A 26,874-nucleotide genomic window follows, 5' to 3' on the forward strand; every position below is an offset into this window, starting at 1 on the left:
CTCACACGTATACAACATTATATGATTTTTTGCTAACACTATCCGTAACCTAGAGGTCGTAACTGCTCCAGTTTCATGAAATAGACAGTTAGAGCAAATCCCCAGTTGTTTATGCGACTTTTGACTTATCTATCTTACACGATGATAATTATCTCCCTTCCTGTTTATATTGTAACACTGTACCCCGTACAATCTCAATATTAACTCGTTTATTTTGGTGATGGCCATTCACCTTGAGTCATTTCAGACCCCCTTCCTTTTAATTATCTTATGAGATTTTGGTAACTATTCTCTGCCCTCCACAAGAATTACTATTCTCATACAACTTAAAATCATTTCACCAAAATCCATGAATAAAAATTACTGACCTTCTCCTTGCAGTTTGGATTTAAATGCTTTTTCAATCTCGTTAACGTCTTTATCGTTCATAAGATTAATCACCGGCCTGTTTATAACCTTAACGTCGAAGGCCAGGACTATTCTCCACGGATGCAATCATCCGCCCGTGCACGGTTTCGGTGTCCTTAGAACGACAAAGACATATTTTTGAGCTCCGCTCGAAGGACCACTTGTCACGAGAATGTATATCTCTAATTCAACCTAAGCTTGAATCATTACCAGGGGTTGTAAGGCCCTGGTTTTAATCATAAATGATTCAAGGTCCACAACTAGCAAGAATGATCTGTATTTTTATTCATGGAGAGCTCTGGCGCCAAAACCCATACATACTGTTTTATACCCCTTGACACACAAAGGCACTTTGCTCCGCCCACCTTTAGGAGGCTTTCTTAAACAGTTTCCGCAGTCTCCTTCACCCTGGAATGTTTAGTCCCGCCCCCCTCTGTTAGTGGGTTGCCACTACATTATAACTCTTAACACCGTTCCCACATTTATACTGTATTTGGGGTGAAATCCTTTAGTCATTATTCTTAAAATACAAATTAATCGAACAATTACAGACTCAGTCAGGGACAGGTTGAAAATGTCAGTGAAGACACTTGCAAGTTGGTCAGCGCATGCTCGGAGTACATGTCCTGGTAATCTGTCTGGCCCTGCGGCCTTGTGAATGTTGACCTGTTTAAAGGTCTTACTCAAATCGACTACGGAGCGCGTGATCACACAGTCGTCCGGAACAGCTGATGCTCTCATGCATGCTTCAGTGTTGCTTGCCTGGAATCGAGCATAGACATACACAAAAATGTATGCACGCATGACTGTAAGTCGCTTTGGATAAAAGCGTCTGCTAAATGGCATATTATATTATATTATAGAAGTAATTTAGCTAGTCTGGTAGGCTCGTGTCACTGGGCAGCTCGTGGCTGTGCTTCCCTTTTGTAGTCTGTAGGAGTTTGCAAGCCCTGCCACATCCGACGAGCGTCGGAGCCGGTGTAGTACGATTCAATCTTGGTCCTGTATTGACTCTTTGCCTGTTTGATGGTTCGTCAGAGGGTATAGCGGGATTTCTTATAAGCGTCCGGGTTTAAGTCCTGCTCCTTGAAAGCAGCAGCTCTACCCTTTAGCTCAGTGCAGATGTTGCCTATAATCCATGGCTTCTGGTTGGGGTATGTACGTACGGTCACTGTGGGGATGATGTCATTGATGCACTTATTGATGAAGCCAGTGACTGATGTGGTGTACTCCTCAATGGCATCGGAAGAATCCCGGAACATATTCCAGTCTGTGCTAGCAAAACAGTCATGTAGCTTAGCATCTGCGTCATTTGACCACTTCTTTATTGACAGAGTCACTGGTGCTTCCTGCTTTAGTTTTTGCTTGTAAGCAGGAATCAGGAGTATAGAATTATGGTCAGATTTGCCAAATGGAGAGCGAGGGATAGCTTTGTATGCGTCTAGAGTTTTTTTCCCTCTGATTGCACATTTAACATGCTGGTAGAAATTAGGTAAACGGATTTAAGTTTCCCTGCATTGAAGTCCCCGGCCACTAGGAGCGCCGCCTCTGGATGAGCGTTTTCCTGTTTGCTTATGGCCTTATACAGCTCATTGAGTGCAGTCTTAGTGCCTGCATCGGTTTGTGGTGGTAAATAGACAGCTACGATAAATATAGATACACTCTCTTGGTAAATAGTGTGGTCTACAGCTTATCATGAGATCCTCTACCTCAGGCAGGCAGTACCCAGAGACTTCCTTAATATTAGATTTCGTGCACCAGCTGTTGTTTACGAATATCAACAGATCGCCACCCCTTGTCTTACCGGAGGCAGCTGTTCTTTCTTGCAGATGCAGCGTATATCCCGCCAGCTGTATGTTATCCATGTCGTCGTTCAGCCACGACTCGGTGAAACATAAGATATTACAGTTTTTAATGTCCTGTTGGTAGGATATCCGTGATCGTAGTTAGTCTATTTTGTTATCCAATGATTGTACGTTGACTAATAGGGCTGATGGTAGAGGCAGATTACCCACTCGCCGTCGGATCCTTACAAGGCACCCCGACCCACGTCCCGATATCCATCTCTTTCTCATGCGAATGACAGGGATTTGGGACTTGTCAGGTGTCTGAAGAAAATCCTTCTCGTCCGACTCGTTAAAGAAAAATTATTTGTCCAGTACGCGGTGAGTAATCGCTGTCCTGATATCCAGAAGCTCTTTTCGGTCATAAGAGATGGTGGCAGAAACATTAAGAAGTGAAGAAGGTGTCCATCGTCGGACGTGTGGCACACTCATCTCTCCCCCTGTCCAGGGTGTCCGGCCTCCTCATGCTCAGGTTCTTGTGTCTCCTCCTGAACATTTCCCACCACCTCTGTGGTGGGATTGTTTCCACTGGGTGCCGAAACTTACAATAGAATATAAAATTGTCCATCCAGGATGAAAATGTTTATTTTGGCATCACCATACACATCCACATTTACATCACACACATTGAGAACAGTCAGTCCAGCATTCTACATACATAAACACATGGAACACCAAATACCTGCGTATTTTGTCGGCGTATTTCATCAGCCTCTGTCTGGTGAAGGGGAACCAACCCATGGCTGGCGCAGTAGATACAGTACTGCACAAACAATGTTCATCCTCTCGTGCAAGCAATGTGGGTGGTCCACTGCGACAACCATTGGTCACCCGGCCGCTCAGCCTGTCCGCCAGGTTCTGCCGAGGTACACCATGCACCTTGGTAGATAAGAAAATAAAACTGTTACTAGCAGATCAAATTCACATATACGTGGTAATCTCCTAAAAACAAAAGATGCCTAACCTTGGCAGCCTGGCGGATAACCATCCCTGCCCCACGGTCCTCCATGTCATGGAACATGTCCACATCACTCCACTGCTTCCTCTTGACTTTCTCCATGCTGTGGTGGGAAATACATGTAGCTAAATAACTTGGCATACTATACACATTTTAGAAAGATAACTCAATCTTGAATATGTATAAACATTTAAATTTCAAAGCTAAGGCATTGAAAGGTGATGAAAGATTTTACAATAACAAAGTGTACCCACGTTTTTTGTTTGATATCTGTAGTGAAAATTAGTGTCCCAATTAGTTTAATATTGATGCATACATTGTAACATTTGACTAAATATAGCCAACAGTGATCAAAAAGTTCATGGTTCAAAAGTTTTGCGCAAAATGCCTGTCAGAGGAATCAAATTTTGTTACGGTAAAGCTTGACAACATTCAGCTGTTTTCGTGATATCTATTATCTAATGCTTACAATTTATTTACTTTTTGGTTACTTAGCAGTTCTATCAACATTTGGCAACTAAGCTAGCAACATTAGCAGATCTGTTAGCTATATTTCAGAGGTAAAAAGTTGGATATAAAATTATGTGTGGTCTGTCGCTCAGTCAGATTTTACAATATACCGCGTGTCCCACAAAATGTGTGTGTGTATATAAACCTTTTTTGAAAACTCTCAAAACCTAACTTAACTTATACAAATTGCAATGAAAATCAGTGGTCAACTAGCTAGAAGGGTGTCTTTAGTTGCAAAACTTGCCGTTATTTTCCAGTCCATTTAAATGTTGAGCTCGAGGTGATTTTAGTCCTCCAACTGCTAGAGTGTCCGAAGTTAGGGGTTGTCCGAAGTTGGGGAGACATTAGCTAGCGTGTGTGCCCGGTATTGGCATGTGCTCTAGCCAACAAACGTCAGCCAAGCATCGATGATCATGTCACCAGAATAACAACCCTCAATATTTATTGGAAAGGAGCATCAAACTCATCACCTAGCACTTTCACAACCCTGTGAATTTCATCAATGCATTTAAGCCTAATAAACTGCATGCTTCCCTGACAAGTCGTAGTGGGAGGACCACACAACATATCATATTGTGACTCCAAGTTTACTTCGATATGATGGATATATTAATTTTTGCGCATAAAAGCGTTTTCACCGACATTTCTTGCATAATTAATTTTACAGACACAAAAAGATCCTACCTTGTCTAGCGTATTTTGTTTTGTCGATGTTTGGAAAGTTTATGGAAAAATGTTCTGTTTCCATCAGGCCTGCCATGAGATTTTTTATCCGACATGTACTTTACTCTCATTAAAAGGTTGGATGGAAACCTGGTTAGTGACATGCCGCTATTGTTGTCTCTTGCTAGACTATTGTTGTCATGGCTGCTAGGGTTGGGGACAATTGTAATGCAATGTTAAAATGACCCTGAGCCAAGCAGCCAAATGATGAAAACGACAATTTATTTTAACTTTAAAGGTAGATTCACCTGAAATGACATTGCCACGAGCAGCACCACAGATATTGAGATGAGCGAGAAGCAAGACTTCGCTCTCTAGCACAGTATCGGCGCATGTGCACGGGTTCTCATATCGCTGAGTCTACCTTTTTAAGATGGTCTGAATTATACATTTGCTAACTAAATAGCCTTGGGGTCTTTTAGTGTCAGAAGTTGTAAACAGATATGATCTGGGCACCATCAGACTATTCAAGATGTTTTGAAAGGAACCGAATGGCCATGCACAAACTGGGATGTTACTGTAAATATTGGTTACGTGCATAAAAATACTTATTTCTTGGAAAATAATTACATATGTCTATGATAATATGATTATTCGTAAACATAAATGTTTTTTAAGTTAAGTGAGTTAATTTGTTTTATTTTTTAGGTGTTACATTTGACCCCGGCTACTGTTACAATTGCCCCTGGCACGGGGTCAAATGTAAAATCCGGACTTTTCAGATTAAAATCAATATTGTGATCCAACCGTCTAATGCAGTTTCCCAACTCCGGTCCTTGAGTGTCCCCAACTTCGGTTCAATTATTTGAATTCCATTTCGTTTTTTTCGTTTTCTGTGAGCTCAATGCTCAGTTTCTGTAGAGATGGGTCAACTCAAGCCCGAACTGTGCGATTTAGTAGGGAGTTGTAGTTTCCAACAGGCCAATATTCTACATACAGTGAGGGGAAAAAAGTATTTGATCCCCTGCTGATTTTGTATGTTTGCCCACTGACAGACATGATCAGTCTACAATTTTAATGGTAGGTTTATTTGAACAGTGAGAGACAGAATAACAACCAAAAAAATACAGAAAAACGCATGTCAAAAATGTAATAAATTGATTTGCATTTTAATTAGGGAAATAAGTATTTGACCCCTCTGCAAAACATGACTTAGTACTTGGTGGCAAAACCCTTGTTGGCAATCACAGAGGTCAGACGTTTCTTGTAGTTGGCCACCAGGTTTGCACACATCTTAGGAGGGATTTTGTTCCACTCTTCTTTGCAGATTTTCTCCAAGTCAAAGTCAAGTCAAGAACCACTCCTTTGTTGCCTTGGCCGTGTGTTTTGGGTCATTTTCATGCTGGAATACCCATCCACGACCCATTTTCAATGCCCTGGCTGAGGGAAGGTGGTTCTCACCCATGATTTGATGGTACATGGCCCCGTCCATCGTCCCTTTGATGCGGTGAAGTTGTCCTGTCCCCTTAGCAGAAAAACATCCCCAAAGCATAATGTTTCCACCTCCATGTTTGACGGTGGGGATGGTGTTCTTGGGGTCATAGGCAGCATTCCTTCTCCTCCAAACATGGCGAGTTGAGTTGATGCCAAAGAGCTTGATTTTGGCCTCATCTGACCACAACACTTTCACCCAGTTCTCCTCTGAATCATTCAGATGTTCATTGGCAAACTTCAGACGGGCCTGTATATGTGCTTTCTTGAGCAGGGGGACCTTGCGGGCGCTGCAGGATTGCAGTCCTTCACGGCGTAGTGTGTTACCAATTGTTTTCTTGGTGACTATGGTCCCAGCTGCCTTGAGATCATTGACAAGATCTTCCCGTGTAGTTCTGGGCTGATTCCTCACCGTTCTCATGATCATTGCAACTCCACGAGGTGAGATCTTGCATGGAGCCCCAGGCCGAGGGAGATTGACAATTATTTTGTGTATCTTCCACTTGCGAATAATCGCACCAACTTTTGTCACCTTCTCACCAAGCTGCTTGGCGATGGTCTTTTAGCCCATTCCAGCCTTGTCCCTGACATCCTTGGAGAGCTCTTTGGTCTTGGCCATGGTGGACAGTTTGGAATCTGATTGATTGCTTCTGTGGACAGGTCTTTTATACAGGTAACAAGCTGAGATTAGGAGCACTCCCTTTAAGAGTGTGCTCCTAATCTCAGCTCGTTACCTGTATAAAAGACACCTGTGAGCCAGAAATCTTTCTAATTGAGAGGGGGTCAAATACTTATTTCCCTCATTCAAATGCAAATCAATTTATAACATTTTTGAAATGTGTTTTTCTGGATTTTTTTGTTGTTATTCTGTCTCTCACTGTTCAAATAAACCTACCATTAAAATTATTATAGACTGATCATTTCTTTGTCAGTGGGCAAACGTACAAAATCAGCAGGGGATCAAATACTTTTTTCCCTCACTGTCGTTTAGTGCAGAAAACATGGTAATTAACTACATTGACCATAGTCCATTGCGCGCCTGCCTACTTGTCCGGTCTGTGTGGAGCAGACATGGAGACCTCATTGACAGAGAAGGAGAGAAGAGAGAATAAGCGATCGAGAGGGATAGAAAGCAGTTGCTTTGCGAGCGATCACTACCTGGAAATACATGATCTAAGTGATTTGATAGTTGATATTCAGCAGTCATAAAAGTATGCCTTATTTACTTTGAAGAACTACTAAAATAGTGACTTTGTCAGACTGTATAGGCAGGAGCTCTATAGAGATGAGAATATGTGTCACGTGAATTTCTGTCTCTAATTCGACCTAAGCTTGAATCATTACCAGAGGTTGTAAAGCTCTGGTTTTAATCATCAATGATTCAAGGTCCACAATCCACAAGTAATGATCAGTAAATTTTATTTAAGGAGAGCTCTGCTCAAAAAACACAAATCTCCTGTCTTTATACCTCTTGACAAACAAAGACACTATACTCCTCCCACCTTTCTTAAACAGTTTCCCGCCTTCCCCCTTGAATGGTTAGTAACGCCCCCTCTGTTAGTGGGTTGACACTACATGATAATTCTAACATTTATACTGTTTTTGGGGTGAAATTCTTTAGTCATTATTTTTAGTACACAAATTCATCTATCAATCCACCCTTTTGACTAAATGGTTTCATCTTCAGGATAAATGTATTTACAAACATGTTTAATCTCAGAGATCAGTTCTATTTATCAACATCCAATCATAGGTCTTCTTTTTAGGATTTTCCCTATGACCTTCATACATCAGAACCAATAAACGTTTCATCCAATTGCGGTCGTTCAGGGTCAAAGTCGTCGTTATCCCCCAAGCCTGGAGGATCGTATTTCCCGCTCTCCTGGTCAGAGTCCGGAGTCGGTCCATCTCTTATCATTTGGTGAGATACTGCATTCACCAACGCCTTGCTCACCAATCCTCGGACACAGGGAACAAGACAACAACCACATAATACAAGAATTCCCATACAAACACTGACTGCCCCTAAGATGGTTGCTGCTATGGTTTTCCATTTACCAAACATGGTATCAAACCATCCTGTCCAAGATGTACTAATTCCTGAGTTTTCAGCCCATTCTTTACTTAGCGCAGTTAATCCTGCAAGAGCTCTGGTCACCGTCCCCTCCGGTGCGGTGTTGTTAGGGATAAATGTGCAACAATGGCCCCCCACCATTTTACAGACTCCACCCCTTTCTGCCAGCAACATATCCAGAGCTAACCGATTTTCCCAGGTCATAAGTGAGGTGGCCGATAATTGCTCGGAGATCCCCTTTACTGCATCTCTAGTCTGGTTAATAAATTGTTGTTGGTTGTAATAGATATAATTAATCCAATCCACATTTTTGTTTATTGTCACCCACCAGAAAAATGTTGTGGTGAACCCCTCCCATATCTGATTCATAGCTTTGTATTCATCTGGAACACCCCTGGGGATGCCTATACCATCTATCCAAATGGGGCTATTTCCTTCCTGACCTATATTCCTTTTCCTTCTGATTCTTCTTCCTGTCACTGGTCTTTGATGACTAATTCTTACAGGCTGGACCAACAACACTGGTGCACAAGTACCCACCCATCCCTCTGGTAATGTCTGCCGAATACTCCCTTTTTTTGTGCATGCCCACTACACATCAGTGGGCATGCACAGAATTTAATTTGGGACAGGAGTGTTTGTCACATGATTCCAAGATGGCGAAGTAGTGCAGTCCTGTTTCTCTCGTGTGTCTGTAAATAGCCTGTAAATACCCTGTTTTTTTGTATTTTTCGTACATATTTCCCTATCAGACTTTTCATCCTTCTACAAAATATACTTTCCTGCAACCCGCCTCACTCAATGTGGAATGGATTCTATTATTGACTTACCTTTTATCTAGAATCTCCAGTTGAAACTAGCTAGCCAGCTAACTAGCTACTTGCTACTAGCCACAGCTAGCGGTGTTTCACCCAGATCATTGGATTTTTTCCGCGGGATAAATTTTTAATCACTGGACATTGATCACCGGTTATTCGGCCAGTCTGCACAGCGCGTTATCGACCCAGAACATATCAGTTTTTCCGCCGGAATCACCTGATTCACTGGACCTTTAACTCCGGATTCATCGCTACCAGCTGGCTACAACAAAACGGACGCTGTGGTCTGGCTAATCATCCCGAGCTAGGCCCATTCTCCCAGCTATCTACCTCTCTATCAACCGGACGGGACCACCTAGTGTTGACACGGAGCCCCGCCGATCCTACACGACTGGTCTGCCGACGAAATCGTCTGATGTGGTTACGACGTTAACCACGAAGATTCCATCCATCTGCTAGCCCTGGCCCGTTAGCACACGTTATCCGTGGCCTCTTACTCACTAAACTGAACTAGCTACTGAACTAGCTACTTGCTATTAGCCACAGCTAGCGGTGTTTCACCCAGAATATTGGATTTTTTTCCGCGGGATTAATTTTTAATCACTGGACATTGATCACCGGATATTCGGCCAGTCTGCACAGCGCGTTATCGACCCAGAACATATCAGTTTTTCCGCCAGAATCACTGAATCACTGGACCTTTAACTCCGGATTCATCGCTACCAGCTGGCTACAACAAAACGGACGTAGCACACGCTAGCCGTGGCCTCTTACCACCGGACCTTATGATAACTCAGCTATACAGCTGATATCTGCTGGACTGTTCCTTTTTACGGTACTACATCCTGTTTATGTTTAGCCTTAGCCCAAACATGGTTAGTTTATTGTTGTTTCGGTTATTTCTAATTGTACTATATCACTGTAGACCCCCCAGCCTAGCTAAGCCTGCCTTAGTTAGCTCCTTTGTTCCTCCCCCCATACACTCAGAGACCAACTCAATTGATGCCTCTAGAGATACTATCTCTTTCATTGTTACCCAACGCTTAGGTTTACCTCCACTTTACTCATATCCTTCCATATCCTTGTCTGTACACAATGCCCTGAATCTTTTCTATAACACCCGGAAATCTGCCCCCTTTATTCTATGTACCCAACGCACTAGAAGACCAGTTCTTAAAGCCTTTAGCCGTATCCTTATTCTAGTCCTCCTCTGTTCCTCTGGTGATGTAGAGGCTAACCCAGGCCCTGTAGCCCCCAGTATCACTCCTACTCCCCAGGAGCTATCATTTGATGACTTCTGTAATCGCAAAAGTCTTGGTTTCTTGCACATAAATATCAGAAGTCTACTTCCTAAGTTTGAGTTATTCACTGTGTTAGCACACTCTGCCAACCCTGATGTTCTAGCAGTGTCTGAATCCTGGCTCAGGAAGGCCACCAAAAATTCTGAAATTTCCATCCCCAACTATAACATTTTCCGTCTAGATAGAACTGCCAAAGGGGGTGGAGTTGCAATCTACTGTAGAGATAGCCTGCAGAGCTCTATCATACTATCCAGGTCTGTGCCCAAACAGTTTGAGCTTCTACTTCTAAAAATTCACCTTTCCAGAAATAAGTATCTCACTGTTGCCGCTTGCTACAGACCCCCCTCAGCCCCCAGCTGTGCCCTGGACACCATATGTGAATTGATTGCCCCCCATTTATCCTCAGAGTTTGTACTGCTTGGTGACCTAAATTGGGATATGCTTAATACCCCAGCCATCCTACAATCCAAGCTAGATGCCCTCAACCTCACGCAAATTATCAACGAACCTACCAGGTACAACCCTAAATCCTTAAACATGGGTACCCTCATAGATATCATCCTGACTAACATACCCTCTAAATACACCTCAGCTGTCTTCAACCAGGATCTCAGCGATCACTGCCTTATTGCCTGCGTCCGTAACGGGTCCGCGGTCAAACGACCACCCCTCATCACTGTCAAACGCTCCCTAAAACACTTTAGCGAGGAGGCCTTCCTAATTGACCTGGCCCAGGTATCCTGGATGGATATAGATCTCATTCCGTCAGTGGAGGATGCCTGGTTGTTCCTTAAAAATAATTTCCTCTCAATCTTAAATAAACAAAAAATACAGAACTAAGAACCGATATAGCCCCTGGTTCTCCTCAGACTTGACTGCCCTTGACCAGCACAAAAACATCCTGTGGCGTACAGCATTAGCATCAAATAGCCCCCGCGATATGCAACTTTTCAGGGAAGTTAGGAACCAATATACACAAGCAGTCAGGAAAGCAAAGGCTAACTTTTTCAAACAGAAATTTGCATCCTGTAGCACTAACTCCAAAAAGTTTTGGGACACTGTAAAGTCCATGGAGAATAAGAGCACTTCCTCCCAGCTGCCCACTGCACTGAGGCTAGGAAACACTATCACCACCGATAAATCTACAATAATCGAGAATTTCAACAAGCATTTTGCTACAGCTGGCCATGCTTTCCATCTGGCTACCACTAACCCGGCCACCAACTCTGCACCCTCTGCTGCAACTTGCCCATGCCCCCCCCCGCTTCTCCTTCACACAAATTCAGACAGCTGATGTTTTGAAAGCACTGCAAAATCTGGACCCCTACAAATCAGCTGGGCTAGACAATCTGGACCCTTTCTTTCTAAAACTAGCCGCCGAAATTGTCGCAACCCCTATTACTAGTCTGTTCAACCTCTCTTTCATAACGTCTGAGATCCCCAGAGATTGGAAAGCTGCCGTGGTCATCCCCCTCTTCAAAGGGGGTGACACTCTAGATCCAAACTGCTACAGACCTATATCCATCCTGCCCTGCCTTTCGAAAGTATTCGAAAGCCAAGTTAGCAAACAGATCATCGACCATTTCGAATACCACCGTACCTTCTCCGCTATGCAATCCGGTTTCCGAGCTGGTCACGGGTGCACTTCAGCCACACTCAAGGTCCTAAACGATATTATAACCACGATTGATAATAGACAGTACTGTGCAGCCGTCTTCATCGACCTGGCCAAGGCTTTCGACTCTGTCAACCACCGCATTCTTATTGGCAGACTAAATAGCCTTGGTTTCTCAAATGACTGCCTCGCCTGGTTCACCAACTACTTCTCAGAGTTCAGTGTGTCAAATCGGAGGGCCTGTTGTCTGGACCTATGGCAGTCTCTATGGGGGTGCCACAGGGTTCAATTCTTGGGCCGACACTTTTCTCCGTGTATATCAATGATGTCGCTCTTGCTGCTGGTGACTCTCAGATCCACCTCTACGCAGACGACACCATTTTGTATACATCTGGCCCTTCATTGGACACTGTGTTAACAAACCTCCAAACGAGCTTCAATGCCATACAACAATCCTTCAGTAGCCTTCAACTGCTCTTAAACACTAGTAAAACTAAATGCATGCTTTTCAATCGAACGCTGCTAGCACCCGCCCACCCGACTAGAATCACCACTCTCGACGGGTCTGACCTAGAGTATGTGGACAACTACAAATATCTAGGTGTCTGGTTAGACTGTAAACTCAACTTCCAGACTCACATAAAGAATCTCCAATCCAAAGTTAAATCTAGAATCGGCTTCCTATTTCGCAACAAAGCCTCCTTCACTCATGCTGCCAAACATGCCCTCGTAAAACTGAATATCCTACCGATCCTTGACTTCGGCGATGTCATTTACAAAATAGCCTCCAACACTCTACTCAGCAAATTGGATGTAGTCTATCACAGTGCCATCCGTTTTGTCTCCAAAGCCCCATACACTACCCACCACTGTGACCTGTATGCTCTTGTTGGCTGGTCCTCACTACATGTTCGTCGTCAAACCCACTGGCTCCAGGCCATCTATAAATCACTGCTAGGCAAATCCCCGCCTTATCTTAGCTCATTGGTCACCATAGCAGCACCCACCCATAGTCTGCGCTCCAGCAGGTATATCTCACTGGTCATTCCCAAAGCCAACACCTCCTTTGGCCGCCATTCCTTCCAGTTCTCTGCTGCCAATGACTGGAACGAATTGCAAAAATCTCTAAAGCTGGAGACACTTATCTCCCTCAATAACTTTAAGCATCAGTTGTCAGAGCACCTTACCGATCACTGCACCTGTACACAGCCCATCTGAAATTAGCCCACCCAACTACCTCATCCCTATATTATTATTTATTTTGCTCTTTTGCACCCCAGTATCTCTATTTGCACATCATCTCTTGCACATCTAGCATTCCAGTGTTAATACTATTGTAATTATTCTGCACTATAGCCTATTTATTGCCTTACCTCCATAACTTGCTACATTTGCACACACTGTATATATATTTTCTGTTGTATTTCTGACTTTATGTTTTTTTTTACCCCATATGTAACTCTGTTGTTTTTATTGCACTACTTTGCTTTATCTTGGCCAGGTCGCAGTTGTAAATGAGAACCTGTTCTCAACTGGCTTACCTGGTTAAATAAAGGTGAAATAAAAAAATAAATGGTTAGGTTCCTAATTTTTTTTCTTCCTTCCTTATCTAAATCAGTCACATTAATTATCTCCTTACAGCCATCAAAATCACCCAAGTTACGGGTGCCATTTCTATGTCTGTAACACTGGTATTCGCCAGGAGTTAAAGTGAATCTAGGTGGGCTGGCCGAGTATGTCAATTTTGCCAGCCCAATCCCTGTGCAATTGGGCTCTTTTTGATTGGACCCCATGTCTAATACACAGGGAAACATTGCCTTTGGCATTGGGGCGGTCAACATTGTCGGTCGCCCAATGGAGCATGCATAACAATTGGTCTCCCCCAAGGCCCTAGCGGTGTATTTCATCCACTTTAACCAGAGATTCTCATCAGGTACCCCCTCCACTTCCCCATTGTTCCATTCCTGGAGGAGAAAATCTTTCATAGTGGACGGGTTAGTCAAATTGACTCCGTCATCCCTTGACTGATTTACTCGGTCTATTGTCATTAATGGATTCATGCCAGTACCTGCTCCCTCTATATCTTTTAACTCCATTAAATATAATCTTAGACAAGTATCCTGTCCGTATACGTCCGCGCAAGCCCAGTAAGTTCTTTTCATGTCCTCTTTAGTGACCTTTACTATTGTTACTACCATCTCCGTGGGGATGTCGTTATACCTTCTTATCCTCCATCTGGACGTCCAGCCCCCCCCGTCTCATATCTCCTTCCCCCAGTATGTCTAAATACCTGAGCCCAGGAACAATCCGCTGAGGGGGCTGAACATAAATACAACGGGATCTTATAATCCCATGTTGCTTGCTTATCCGCTCTGATAAGATCCCTAATCATAATTTTGAATCTTACTCCCCACCCTTCTCTGACTCCTATTTTGTAGATCACTCGCCCTTGATGGTCAGTATGTCGGGTCGCTTTCCCTTTATTTCTTAATAATGGTAAGGCCATAGCGTAATTGGTGTGAGGTGGTGGTGGATTTTGACCTACCACGACTATTGCCGAGACTATGATGCAGCTCAGGGTCACCCATATTCCCAAAAAAACCCAACCCTCTCCTGTCTTGAGTCCTTCTGCTCGGTACCACTCCATACTCACACCCTAGGAACACACTACAGTGATGATAGGTCTGGGTAGGAGATCTTCGTTGATAGAGGTGACCCCCGCACCCTGTGGCGCAGTTCCGCTCGTCAACTCTGCGTGTGCTAAGCGGTGCTTGTATGTGGTCCTACCTTCTTGCAGTGGGTAACATGGACCCAGGTTCCTCTTTCTGCTATTCTAATGGCAAAGGCGGTGACCAATAGAACCTGGTAGGGGCCTTCCCAACGGGGCTGCTTCCAGTCTTTCTTCTTTAGGGATTGTATCCACACCCAGTCTCCGGGTTGGATAGAGTGGGTTACCCTCTCCTTTATTTCTCCTGTGGGACACAGAATCTTTGACATACGTGTTTGGTTAATGAACAGTCTTCTCATATGTCCCGCCAATGTCCCTTCTACTTCTATATCTGCCTCCTCTAGTCTGCCTAACTCAGGCATTCTATATGGTCTCCCAAACACTTTTTCAAAGGGGGATAACCCATCTTTATCCGGTGTTACTCTTATCGTCATTAATACTATTGGTAGACATTGTACCCAATTTCTTCCTGTACTCATGTGCGTTTTTCTTAAACGTGATTTAATCGTTGAATTAGTGCGTTCAATCAAACCTGCTGATTCCGGATGATATGAACAATGTTTTTTCATATTAATATGTAACTTCTGTCCAATATTATCTATTACCTGGTTGGAGAAGTGAGACCCATTGTCGGAATAAATAGTTTCTGGCAATCCGAACCGAGGGATTATTTCCTGACATAAAGCTTTAGCTACTGTGAATGCATCAGCGGAGGAGGTTGGAAAGACTTCTACCCATTTGGTATACTTGTCTATCACAGTCAAACACCATTTTTTCCCTTCACTTCTTGTAAGTTCTATAAAATCCATTTCCAACTGTTGGAATGGATATTTGGCCTGGGGAAATTCCCCTTTTGGTGCTCTCTGCTTTCCTTGATGATTACTTTGTGCACATATAACACACCTAGAACAAATTTTTTTTAAAGTAATTTGTTATCCCGTACGCTACAAAGTGCTTTCTAATTATTTCCACCATTCCCCCGGTTGATACGTGACTTTGTCCATGTATCAAAATTGCTGCATATCTAAACAGAGATTTTGGTAATATAGGTAAATTACCTTGATGCCACATTTCCCCCTTCTTGACTGCTCCCATTTTCTCCCATCTACTCACTTCCTTCATCGGTGCTCTTAACTGGCTGTCTATCAGTAATGCTTTATCAATGTCTACCTCCTCTTTTAGATGTAAGTATGTGGGTGATTGTGGTTTGAGACCTGCCTTTTTCGCTTCCTCGTCTGCCTTTCTGTTGCCGTTGCTTATGCTATCTACACCTTTAGTGTGAGCATCACATTTACATATAGCTAACTTCTCTGGTAGGAGTACAGCATCTAAAAGATTCAAAATTAACTGGGCATGTGTAATGGTTTTGCCAGAAGTGGTTACCATTCCCCTGTTTCTCCATTGTGCAGCAAATACGTGTACTGTATTAAATGCATAGGCACTATCGGTGTAAATAGTAACCTTTTTCCCTTTACCCAAATGACATGCCCGAGTGAGAGCCACTATCTCTGCCTGTTGTGCAGAATAATTTCTAGGTAATGATTCAGCTTCCAAGACGTCAGTCTCTGTTACAACTGCATATCCTGTAGCATTCGTACCATCAGGGTTTTTTCTAGATGAACCATCAACAAACATAGTCACTTCCCCATCTACTAAGGCTAGGTCTTTCAAGTCAGGTCTTGGCAACACAAGTTTCTCAGTTTCAGTTATACAATCATGTGGGCTGCCATCTGTCGCAATAGGAACTAGAGTAGAGGGGTTTAGAGTTGTACACCGTTCAATGGCCAAATTAGGCATATTTAACAGGATTATCATACAAGATAAATGTCTAGCAGGTGACATATAGGCCATTTTATGCTCCAACAACAGTATGGATACTGCATGCGGAACTTTAAGGGTTAAATCGTGGTACAAAACTATTGATGCCGAATCTTGCACTGCCTGAGCTGCAGCTACCACAGATTGTAAACATAGTGGCATTGCTTGTGCTACCTGGTCTAATTTAGATGAATAATATGCAATGGGTTTGTTCTTATCCCCATGTTTTTGAGTCAAAACCGATGTCATCCCTCCCTACAATCTACCGTCTGGGTAAAAGGCCTGTCATATCTAGGAAAAGCTAAGGCTGTTTGGGAAGTGAGCAACTTTTTTATCTCTATAAATTGTTCCTCCGCGTCAGAGTTCCAAATGATTTTATCATGGGCTGCCATTGCCTTCCCATAGATAAGATCACTTAACTTCCCAGTATGCAGTGCATAATGCGGTATCCAAGCTCTACAGTAGTTTATCATCCCCAAAAAGCTCATCATTTGTTTTTTGTTCAATGGTTTTGGCGCTTCAAGTATAGCAGTTTTCCTGGATGAGTTTAACATTCGCCCTTTCTGAGTTATAGCGTGTCCTAGGTAAATCACCTCGCTCTGCCAAAGTTGAAGTTTATTTTTGCTCACTTTGTGTCCCTGTTCTGCCAGGAAGGTTAACAATTGGATTGTATCCCTCTTACATCCCTCCTGAGTGGGATTAGCCAATAGAATATCATCTACATAAACTAACATTTGGCTTCCCTCCTGAGGTTCAAACTTTCCCAAATTCCTAGTTATAGCCTGGGCAAAGATTGTAGGACTTTCCGAGTAGCCCTGAGGCATCCTAGCGTATGTCCATTTTCTTCCCTGAAAAGTAAAGCCAAACCACCCCTGACTATCCGGATGAACTGGGATACTAAAGAAAGCATTAGCTAAATCTATCACTGTAAAATAGGAGTTTTCTGGTTTCAATTGGTTCAACAATGTATGTGGGTCTGGTACACATGGCGCTCTGGGAATGATATTTCTATTAACCCCCTGCAAGTCCATTACCATCCTCCAGTCGGCGCTAGGTGCTGCCTTTTTAACAGGAAATACTGGAGAGTTACATTGTGCCTCGTCTCCAGGAATTATCACCCCTCCCTTAAGTAAATGCTCAAATGTAGGTGTTATCCCTTTTATTGCTTCTGGTTTCATAGGGTATTGCTTTTGGTATGGTCTATGATCGGATCGAGGAATCACTTGTACTGGAGCTACCCCCTTAATTAGTCCCACATCGGCTGGTCCTTGTGACCATAATTTGAATGGAATTGCTGCTAACTCATCCTCCTGTTCCTGAGTTAAGAAAATCTCTTCCTGTCATCCGTTAAAATTCGTCTCCAGGTGGACTCCGGGCTGGGTTTTTGCTCTCCAATTCAATTTTCTTCTATATCTCCCAGTGGAGTGGCTATACTGATCCCCATTTGGTGTATTTTGCCAGTCAGTGATGTTTTTCCCCTGTTTTATCCATTTACCTAGTGATAACCTTTCCTCTGAAGGTTCTTTCACTAGGGAAACATGGGGGCTCCACCTTTCTCTGTACAGTCTCTGGCTTTGTGGTCCTAACTCCACCTCTATAGCTGCCCGTTTTTTATCATAGTGAACCCATTTTAACCCAATTGTTTTTTCTGTGGTTTTTAACAATTCTTCCTCATAATCTGGGTTAGGACCTGGGTGCTCATTACACCATAATGTACAGTGTAAGTCATCTACCGTCATCTTGGTTGATCCAATCACTAACTCATTACTCAGGTCCATTAGTGATTTCGGTATGTCTGTGAGTCCCCCTCTTAGCAGATCCTGGCTATACCAATAGCATGGTTTTCCCTCCCCGCTCAATACCATATTATCTCTTACGACATATGCCTTCATACCCCTTAGCGTTGGCTTTACAGCTACGTTTAACTGAGTCATGGCATCCCTTCCTAGCAAATTGACCGGACACAGGCTTGATACAAGTACAGGTATGCATACCTCTCCCCCTGAATCTTCATGTTTTAAAGTCACCGGGGCCGATAATCGCTCTATAAATTGATGGCCCGAAGCCGAGCGTACCATGATTTTTTTCCCCCATTAATTCTAATTCCTTTGGGCATGTCGGCTACACAGATCGCTGTGCGACATGCCCCTGTGTCACACAATAATTTAATATTTTTTCCCAATATTGTTAAGGTGAGGTATGGTTTCTGTTCTTGCTGCAGAGCCAATTCAATCGTTTCCAATTCAAACACTTCACACCCCGTATCAATGGTATCCTCTGACCCCTCTCCTTCACTATCGGTCTTAGTATCTTCCTCTTCCTCTAGTCATGCCTCATCTTCCTCTTCCTCCCTACCGGAACTGGGTGGTGGGTGTTTGTAGGCCCTTTCTCTTTTCCCTGTGTTCAGCTTAAAGCTTGCCGCTAGACTCTCCAAATCCCTCCTGAACCCCTCTATTCCTGTTTTAGGGTGCACTACACCCTCTATAGCTCTCACTACATCCCGTTGTGTCCATGCCCTATAAACATCCAGTGTGTCTGGTGCATGCTCCTCCCCAGCCCTTGGGTTCGGCAAGGCTATCAAAGGGTACTGGTCATCCCCTGTGTTATCATCTACCCACTCTTTCTTCCCTGGCTTATTGTAGTTTTCTAATCTTTTTAACTCTCTGTTCTTAAACTCTCTGTGTTTACTCTCTCTAGCTTTTCCTGCCTCCTTCTCCCTATCCAATTCTATTCTTAATCTGACTACCTCCTGTTGTAAAACTTCCCCCTCTTCGTTCTCTTCACTGGCCTCTTTACTCTGCCCCCCTTCTTCCCGCCCTTCCAACATTCCGGCTTGGCCGTCATATGGTGGGGGAAGGAAGGGGATCACCCCTAATCTTCTTTTACACATGACAACGGTGTCATCTGGGCTTTCTTTCCAAGCTTGCTCTACTAACTCTGGATATAACCTCTCTGCTCTTTGCTGTGGGGGAGGTCCTGAAACGTCCTTTTTCTGTATATCCCTTTCTCTCTCTAACTTCTTCCTCTTTTCTCCTTCCTCTCTCCTTCGCGCTTCAAAAAGCCATACCCTCGCTGTCTCTAGCCCCTCCGCTCGCTGTTTTTTAACATTTGCTCCACAGTTGATATGCATTTGCGTACTCATATTTTCTAACTTTGCAACATCGAGATGCCCAATAAATCCATACCTCTTCTCCCAAATGGACCCATAAAACATATTTCTCCGATCTCTCCCTCCCATATACCTTTCATCTCCCGTTAATTATCGGACTTGTTTAGAAGATGTCTTTCCCATCGTGGAACAATAAGAAATCCCTCCCCCCCTTTTTGTTTTTTAAATAATTCACTCCCGAATTATTTCCGTAGGAGCCAATCTCTTAGTGCGCCTCTTGCTTTTGTAATTAACCCTTTTAAATTATTTAACCCCTAACCCAGAGTTTCTATTTAAAACTCCGGTTTCATGAAAAGAGTAAGTTACCCAATTTTCCTCACGCGACTTATTTTTTATTTTTTTCCCTCCACCCCTGAAATAATGATCACGTCTCCGAGGGATTAAGTCTCACACACATACGACCTTATCATCTGTCAAACTCGTTTGCACAGTTCTAGCAAATGCCCAGTCGCATATATGAACTCCCGACACATCCCTGTAATACGATGATAATTATTTCCCTGTTTATACTGAACATTGTATTCGTACAATGACAATATTAACTTAGTTTACATTTGTGATTGCAATTCACTACCATGTCATTTCGGACAAGTTTTTTTTTGTAATAGCTATTTACCTCTAGGATCAATTGCGGACCCTCCCTGTCGTAATAATTATTACCTTCTTTGACTTTGGTAACTAAATTCAACTCATTTTACCAAAATCCATGAATAAAAATTACTGACCTTTTCCTTGCAGTCTGGATTAAAATGCTTTTTCAAACTTGTTAACGTCTTTATCGTTCATAAAGAGTAATCACCGGCCTGTTTTTTTACCTTAACGTGGAAGGCCAGGATTCTGTAACGGATGCTATCACCCGCCCGTGCACGGATTTCGGTGTCTCTAGAACGATAAAGATGTATTAAGCTCCGCTCAGAAGGACCAATCTGTCACGTGAATTTCTATCTCTAATTCGACCTAAACTTGAATCATTACCAGAGGTTGTAAAGCTCTGGTTTTAATCATCAATGATTCAAGGTCCACAATCCACAAGTAATTATCATTAAATTTTATTTAAGGAGAGCTCTGCTCAAAAAACACAAATCTCCTGTCTTTATACCTCTTGACAAACAAAGACACTATACTCCTCCCACCTTTCTTAAACAGTTTCCCGCCTTCCCCCTTGAATGGTTAGTAACGCCCCCTCTGTTAGTGGGTTGACACTACATGATAATTCTAACATTTATACTGTTTTTGGGGTGAAATTCTTTAGTCATTATTTTTAGTACACAAATTCATCTATCAATATGACTTGGAATGTGTTACGGCGTTCAACCCACATAATGCATAGTGCATGTATTTTTTTTTTTTTTTTTTTTAGAATCCAAATGGAAAAGTGTGATGCATTGTTAACAATCGAGCCGAAACCAAACCAACCTCAAAAAGCACTAATCGCTCAGCACTATCAAGAAGTCACTGAGCAATAGATGAAACTACATTTCCAATTGCCCCTGGTCTCCCCTATATAGTGTACTACTTTTGACCAGAGCCATATGGGGGCTATATAGGGAATATGGTTCCATTTGGGATGCAGACTTGGCCTGCATGTTGGTCTGGGCGCTCCTGTAGACCATGTGACTAGAGGCCTGTACTGCAGTAATATGGAGGTAATTCGGTGCTGAAGTCGAGGCATGTGAGTTTGTTTAACAGGCGGTTCTCTCTTCATCTCCTCTTTTTCTCCTAACGTGGAGCTGTGGCATCAGGCCTCTAGGCCAAACTCTTGCTGTCAGCTCCGCTCAGCTCCTCTGACCGGCCTTTCTCTCTCTCTCTCTCTCTCTCTCTTAGTTTTTTAAGAGGAGGATCATAAACCTCCTGTCTTTACTGGTAGGATGACATGACAATAGCCTATAGTGTTGGTAGGTAGACAGACTAGTGCTGTCAACAGAACAGCAGGTGATGAGTCTCAGTGTAAGCCGGTGACATATAGCCAGAAAGGCTTACTGTTGTAGCAGAGTATTTTTTTTGGTATGTGTAGAAAGTAGGGCTGTAACTGTATTCGTACCGAACCGTTCGGTACGGGGACCTATGTACAGTCAGCACTGTAAATCTGAATGAATACAAACAGAAATAAACACTAGGGCTAGGCCTATAGGCTATGCCTACGCTGCATTGGATGCCATTGTCTCGTGAGTAAATCTGAGCTGAAAAAACATTGTAGGCTATGCGCACGCACGTTGTAATACAAATTATAATCTCAATTGGTGGATTTCAAGCTATCCTTTTGTGGGGCGCAGCCGGGAACTCTGTCGATGGCGAATGGTGGGGCACGTGGTGTGATCAATAAACCAGAATTGGAGGATCCTTTTGGCTTCACAGTCGATTACAACAGGGATGGACAGAGAGTTGTGGATAAAAAGTTAATAGTATGTTTTCCACTGCTCAACGAGAATAGCCTATGCAGAGTGGCGCGTGTAGCTTGTTGTTGTCGGCCAATCACAAGTCATCAAAGCGCCACTACAGTCATAGAGCCTCCGTGTGTGGCAAAGCAAGTTAGGAGATTATCTATCAATGGAAGATGGAATTAAAAGTTAAATGAGAAGTATATGCTACAACGAACAAGAGCCAACAGGTAGGCTGCTATTTAATAATCTGAATGGAGGTGTTATTTATAACTGTAGGACAGGAAGAAAGAGCATGCAGACTCAATTAGCCTAGCTAGCTAATTTATCTTAGTCAATTAGCTTCTCTCGGTTTGTTACAGTCAAGACGGGTACTACATAATCATATTGGACTATAAATAATCTAGCTATGACAAGCTAGAAGTTAGTCTACTAGCGTATGTCAGCTGGGGTGGATGCTGCCTCTCCCTCCCTCACATTTCACTCAATCACAGTACACACACCGCAAGGCCCCTCTGCCTGCTCTCCCTCGCACTTTATCAGCTCTGGTTAATAAAATCGCTCACAAATTGACTTTTCTGCTGCTTCCCTCACTCGGATCCGACTACGTCTATACGGAACTGGTCGACCTCGGTTCCGTTCGGAACGGGTCTCTATATTTGACTGACCTCCTCGATTCGGTCTTATGTAGCAACATTTTAAATTGTATTTTTTTTTTTTTTTTACATTGGATAAAAGTAGAGACTCAGTGCTAGAAAATGGTGTATCATACACTACAATTGAGGAACAATGGAGAGGTAATTCTGCTTTGAAAGTTGATAAACTTGTAACCCCACTTTTGAGAAAATGTCCCTTCAATGTTTTGGTACACCTACTGGAGAGCTCTTTGTCTACACCCATTCAGCATCGTTCACACCCTCTTAAGCTTTAGCCCCACTCATCTCTTTAAGGATTCACGTGAGTCCATGTGCTAAACAGAGAGTAGTTTAATAAACAACCAAAGATTTCAAGACTAAAAGTGGTAAAAGTAGTAGTTTACAATAAGGAAAAACTCCAGGTGAAAATACACTTCATCTAGTCCTTGGCCTATATCCTAATCTGACTTTGTGCAGGTCATGCTGTTCTTCACATTACGGTCTCTGGTAAACACACTATATCAAAATAAATCAACGTTTATGTGTCATATGTACAGGATACAGAAGGTGTAAACGGTACAGTAAAATGGATACTTGCATAGTAGCAATATAAAAAACCAGATACAAATATTTTATAATTATTAGATGATGCTTAACCAGATGCACTTGTCTAAATTGATGGGTCATGTGAAGGAAATGCTATAACCACCCCCCCAGCCACATCATTGTGGTCCTCTGTAGCTCAGCTGTTAGGAAAGGTCCTAGGCCTAAAGAGGGATGGTGCTTGTGTTGTAGGCCTTGTATGATTGGACCTCTGTAAAACCATTTGATTGGTTCGGTGTCTTCAATTTCTCGATAGCGATCTGTATAGCCTACTACATCCACTAAGATGGACCCTCAGTCACATGAAAGCTGTCGGCTAGTCCTCTATACTAGCACTGAAGTACCCTGCTCCATTTCTGTTATTCCTCAGTATATTCTGCTGTACTGCTGTTGTCTCCAGTGTTGTTGCCCAGGGCCTCTCAGCTGATCCGCTGTTCTAAAACAACATAATCAAAGCCTCACAGAAAGCAGCAGAAGAAGAGCTTTATGGCTCTGGGCAGAAGCTACGCAGCCTCTCTGTCTAGCTCAGTTTATACCCAATTGGTTTTCTACCATTTCGGGCATTCCGAGTCCTCAGTCTTGCTTTTAGTTGGAATTGCTATCTGGAGTCATCATAGCGTAGAATCCCGTATTATCGGCATATTCAACAGCGTTTAAGAAATATATTACCTTCAACAGTGTTATCTTGTGATCAAGCCTTCAATGTTTTGTGATTATTGGTGTCGTAAAAATGTTAGCTAACGGTTTAGCAATTAGCAAGTTTGACATTTCATTTGAAAATATTACTGTTATCTGCTTTTGATAAGCGGTTTAGCAAAAAAATACGTCCCGTATTATCTGCATACGGCCCCCAGTTATTGGGCACCTTACTATTTTGTTCAATTACAAGATATATCCGTTTAATTTTTTTGAAAAAAGAGACACCAACCACGTACCCGAAGTGTTTACTAGATAGTTGACTAGTTGGCTAGTCTTCTGGTAAAAAATAATGACTTGCCTGTCAACTTTTCATTGCGTAGCCCGGTGCGCCCTCTTGTGGACTCTTAAAAAATGGTTCTTCACCAACATATTCAGTGTTGTAATCAAATGAAATATGAGTATTAATAATTTACATCAAATACACTTTAATTTCAGTTATGTGCATTAACATAAAACAATGAAAACACTGTTGGAGTTTGTGTTGCAGAGGTGCACTTGGAAAGTAAAGGAAGAAATACACAAGATGGGTTCAATAAATATATATATTATATTTTAGAATTTTATTTTTTTGAACAAATAAATAATTTCATATGAACACAAACAAAACAAACAATTAAATCTCGACCTCCATCCCTATATTGTCACACAAATCACAATAAAAATCCAGATCCACCGCTACCTCTTGATCCCACTGCACACACCTGCAGTGGAACCAGTGCTGGCAGAAGTCACAGCACACCCATGGCACCTCGGATCTACACTCCTGAGAGGAGCTTGCAGGCGGATCACGCTCCCCGCAGCGAGCACAGCAGGTGGTGTCTTCTTTTATAAAAAATTAAATAATAATACAAATTGATTAATATGGTTTTGTAAAATGTAGAAGTTCTTCAACAACAATAGTAATTGATACAACTGAGAGAGCGAGAAAAACAGATTATGAAGTACCTGAGAGTGGTGCCATGGGTGGTGTGACAGATGTGACCGGTGTAGCTTTTCTCTTCCTTTTCTGTGCTGCAGTTTGAAAAAAAGTGGTGTTAGACAGAGCATGTTGCATGAAAACCCTTTTCAACTTTTCTACATCAATACCTCTGGAGGAAGCTGCAGAAGTTTTGGAGGAGGTGGAGATGACTTGAGGGCTGGTGCTATTTACTGTAGATATATAAAGATATATATATATATTTTTTTTTACATTGCTGTTTTATAAAACAGATAACAAACAGTCATTTTTTCGTAATTTAACATGTGTTTACCTGTGGAGGTGGTGGTATTCAAATTGCAGGGGGCAGGGACACCAGACGAGGCTGCTATGGTGGTGTGACCAGGGGAGACGGAGGAGGCAGTTGGTCCAGAGGAGGCCGTGTTGGTGGTGACAGACATGGGGGGTGGTGTGCATCGTGGTGGTGGTGGACAAAACCGCCGACGATGGCTTGGAGGAGCTGGTGTTTGTAATGGTGGGGTTGAGGGGCCGACGATGGTGTGGCCGGGGGAGTAGGCATGTGGCCTTCTTCTGCAGCTGGGGACTCTGGCGGCTCCTACAGGTGTTGCACACTGGGAGGCACTGGCAGTGGTGATGCAGCTGTCAGGAGTGGTTCCAGCAGGGGGTCCAGCAGAGGCGATGGCGTCAATGGTCTCATCCATGGCAGCCCTCTCCTGTGCCCTCTGTGTTCTGAGGGCTGCCCGACGCTCTTTCTCCTCTGCCCCGGCCCTCTCCTTCTCACCCCTCTCCTGCCACTGGCGCGTGTATTCCTCCCCGGTGAGGCATGTGGCGACCACAGGGAGTCTTCTGTATCGGTCTGGCCGATACTTCAGGACAGTAAGGATGTGCCCCAGGTCCTTCGCTATCAGCCCCCCCTCTATTAGGGGGTGCTCTTCTAGAGCTAGGGATAGGACTGGAGCAGCGGCTGGGACTGGGGCAGGGGCTGAGGGTCCTCCTGTGGTCGCTGGGGAGGAGGTGCTGATGGATGGCACATTGCTGCTGGTTCCAGTAGAGGCGGTGTTGGGACCCGGTAGGGTCCGAGACGGCATTAAACGGGACCCTTCAATGGCTGAAGGGTCAAAAGGGAAGAGGCCACACTTCTTAAACCCTTCCACCACATAGCGCATGTCCTTGCATCGCTGGTACGGGTAGCGGAATACTCTGGCAAATTCTGATTTGTTTACCATGTAGGAGTGGTCAAAATGGCTAAGGTCTCCAGCTACCTTGGAGAACTCAGCCTTTAAAGGGCCAAAGTATGCCACGTCCAGCGGCTGCAGGACATGGGTGCAGTGTGGTGGAAGACAAAGAAGTATAACCCCTTCCCTTAGTGCCACCGCGAGCACTTCCGGGTCCATGTGGCTCTTGTGCCCATCAAAGAGGAGAAGGAGAGGGCGCTCTTTCACTGCATACTTAATGAAGTGCTGAAACCACTTCCTGAACAGGTCCCCGTCAATGTAGCCACTGCTTGACCGTCCATACAAGGCTTGGGGGGGGCCTCCCAGTGTGTAGTGGCCACCGGGGAAACACTTGGGGTAGATGATAAACGGGGGGATGTCCTCCCCAGTTGCGTTGAAGCAGGCCAGCACTGTGATGTGCTCCTTGGTCCCCGGAGCCTGCTGGTACACGTGTTTTGCGCCCCGGGGAGCCAGCACTTTGTGCCTGCTCTGGTCGCTACGAAACCCAGACTCATCGCAGTTATAGATTTGTCTGGGTTTCTCCCTCAACCCACTCTCCTCCAAGTGCTTCTCATAAGAAGTGAAGAAGGTGTCCATCGTCGGACGTGTGGCACACTCAGCTCTCCCCCTGTCCAGGGTGTCCGGCCTCCTCATGCTTAGGTTCTTGTGCCTCCTCCTGAACATTTCCCACCACCTCTTCCCCAGTGGTGGGATTGTTTCCCCTGGGTGCCGAAACCTACAATAGAATAGAATATATAATTGTCCATCCAGGATGAAAATGTTTGTTTTGGCATCACCATCCACATTTACATCACACACATTGATAACAGTCAGTCCAGCATTCTACATACATAAACACATAGAACACCAAATACCTGCGTATTTTGTCTGCGTATTTCATCAGCCTCTGTCTGGTGAAGGGGAACCCATGGCTGGCGCAGTAGATACAGTACTGCACCAGAGACTTTTCATCCTCTGGTGCAAGCAATGTGGGTGGTCCACTGCGACAAC

The 26,874-nt window shown here is 43.6% G+C and overlaps 2 protein-coding genes across 5 annotated transcripts in view; one reads left to right on the forward strand and one right to left on the reverse strand.

Annotated features, from left to right (window-relative positions):
- The window catches only part of LOC311121262 (TBC1 domain family member 5-like), a 59,723-nt gene that overhangs the window by 8,958 nt on the left and 23,891 nt on the right, over positions 1-26,874 (forward strand). The window lies entirely within an intron of this gene.
- On the reverse strand, positions 24,066-25,835 carry LOC311125149 (uncharacterized protein). Of its 4 annotated transcripts, XM_084158377.1 has the most exons (4): positions 24,963-25,835; positions 24,799-24,861; positions 24,658-24,723; positions 24,070-24,534 (listed from the first exon to the last, which is right to left on the reverse strand). In XM_084158377.1, exons 1-4 carry the CDS (start codon positions 25,813-25,815, stop codon positions 24,326-24,328), a joined length of 1,191 nt encoding a protein of 396 aa, XP_084014503.1. In that variant the 5' UTR covers positions 25,816-25,835; the 3' UTR covers positions 24,070-24,325. The 4 variants fall into 4 exon arrangements, with proteins under 4 accessions (XP_084014502.1, XP_084014501.1, XP_084014504.1 ...); XM_084158376.1 differs by having other exon boundaries at positions 24,066-24,531; positions 24,658-24,861; XM_084158375.1 differs by having other exon boundaries at positions 24,068-24,534; positions 24,658-24,861.

The sequence above is a fragment of the Coregonus lavaretus genome (genome assembly GCF_964263955.1).
Source record: "Coregonus lavaretus genome assembly, chromosome: 3".
Lineage (NCBI taxonomy): Eukaryota > Metazoa > Chordata > Actinopteri > Salmoniformes > Salmonidae > Coregonus > Coregonus lavaretus.

What these genes read in the sequence shown, in the direction of transcription:
- LOC311125149 (XM_084158375.1), bottom strand. Translation starts at nt 25,815, where the DNA reads ATGCGCTATGTGGTGGAAGGGTTTAAGAAGTGTGGCCTCTTCCCTTTT. An exon ending in GAATACCACCACCTCCACAG is followed by an intron (nt 24,862 to 24,962) that starts GTAAACACATGT and finishes ATATATCTACAG; the next exon opens with TAAATAGCACCAGCCCTCAA. An exon ending in ACCCATGGCACCACTCTCAG is followed by an intron (nt 24,535 to 24,657) that starts GTACTTCATAAT and finishes TTTTTATAAAAG; the next exon opens with AAGACACCACCTGCTGTGCT.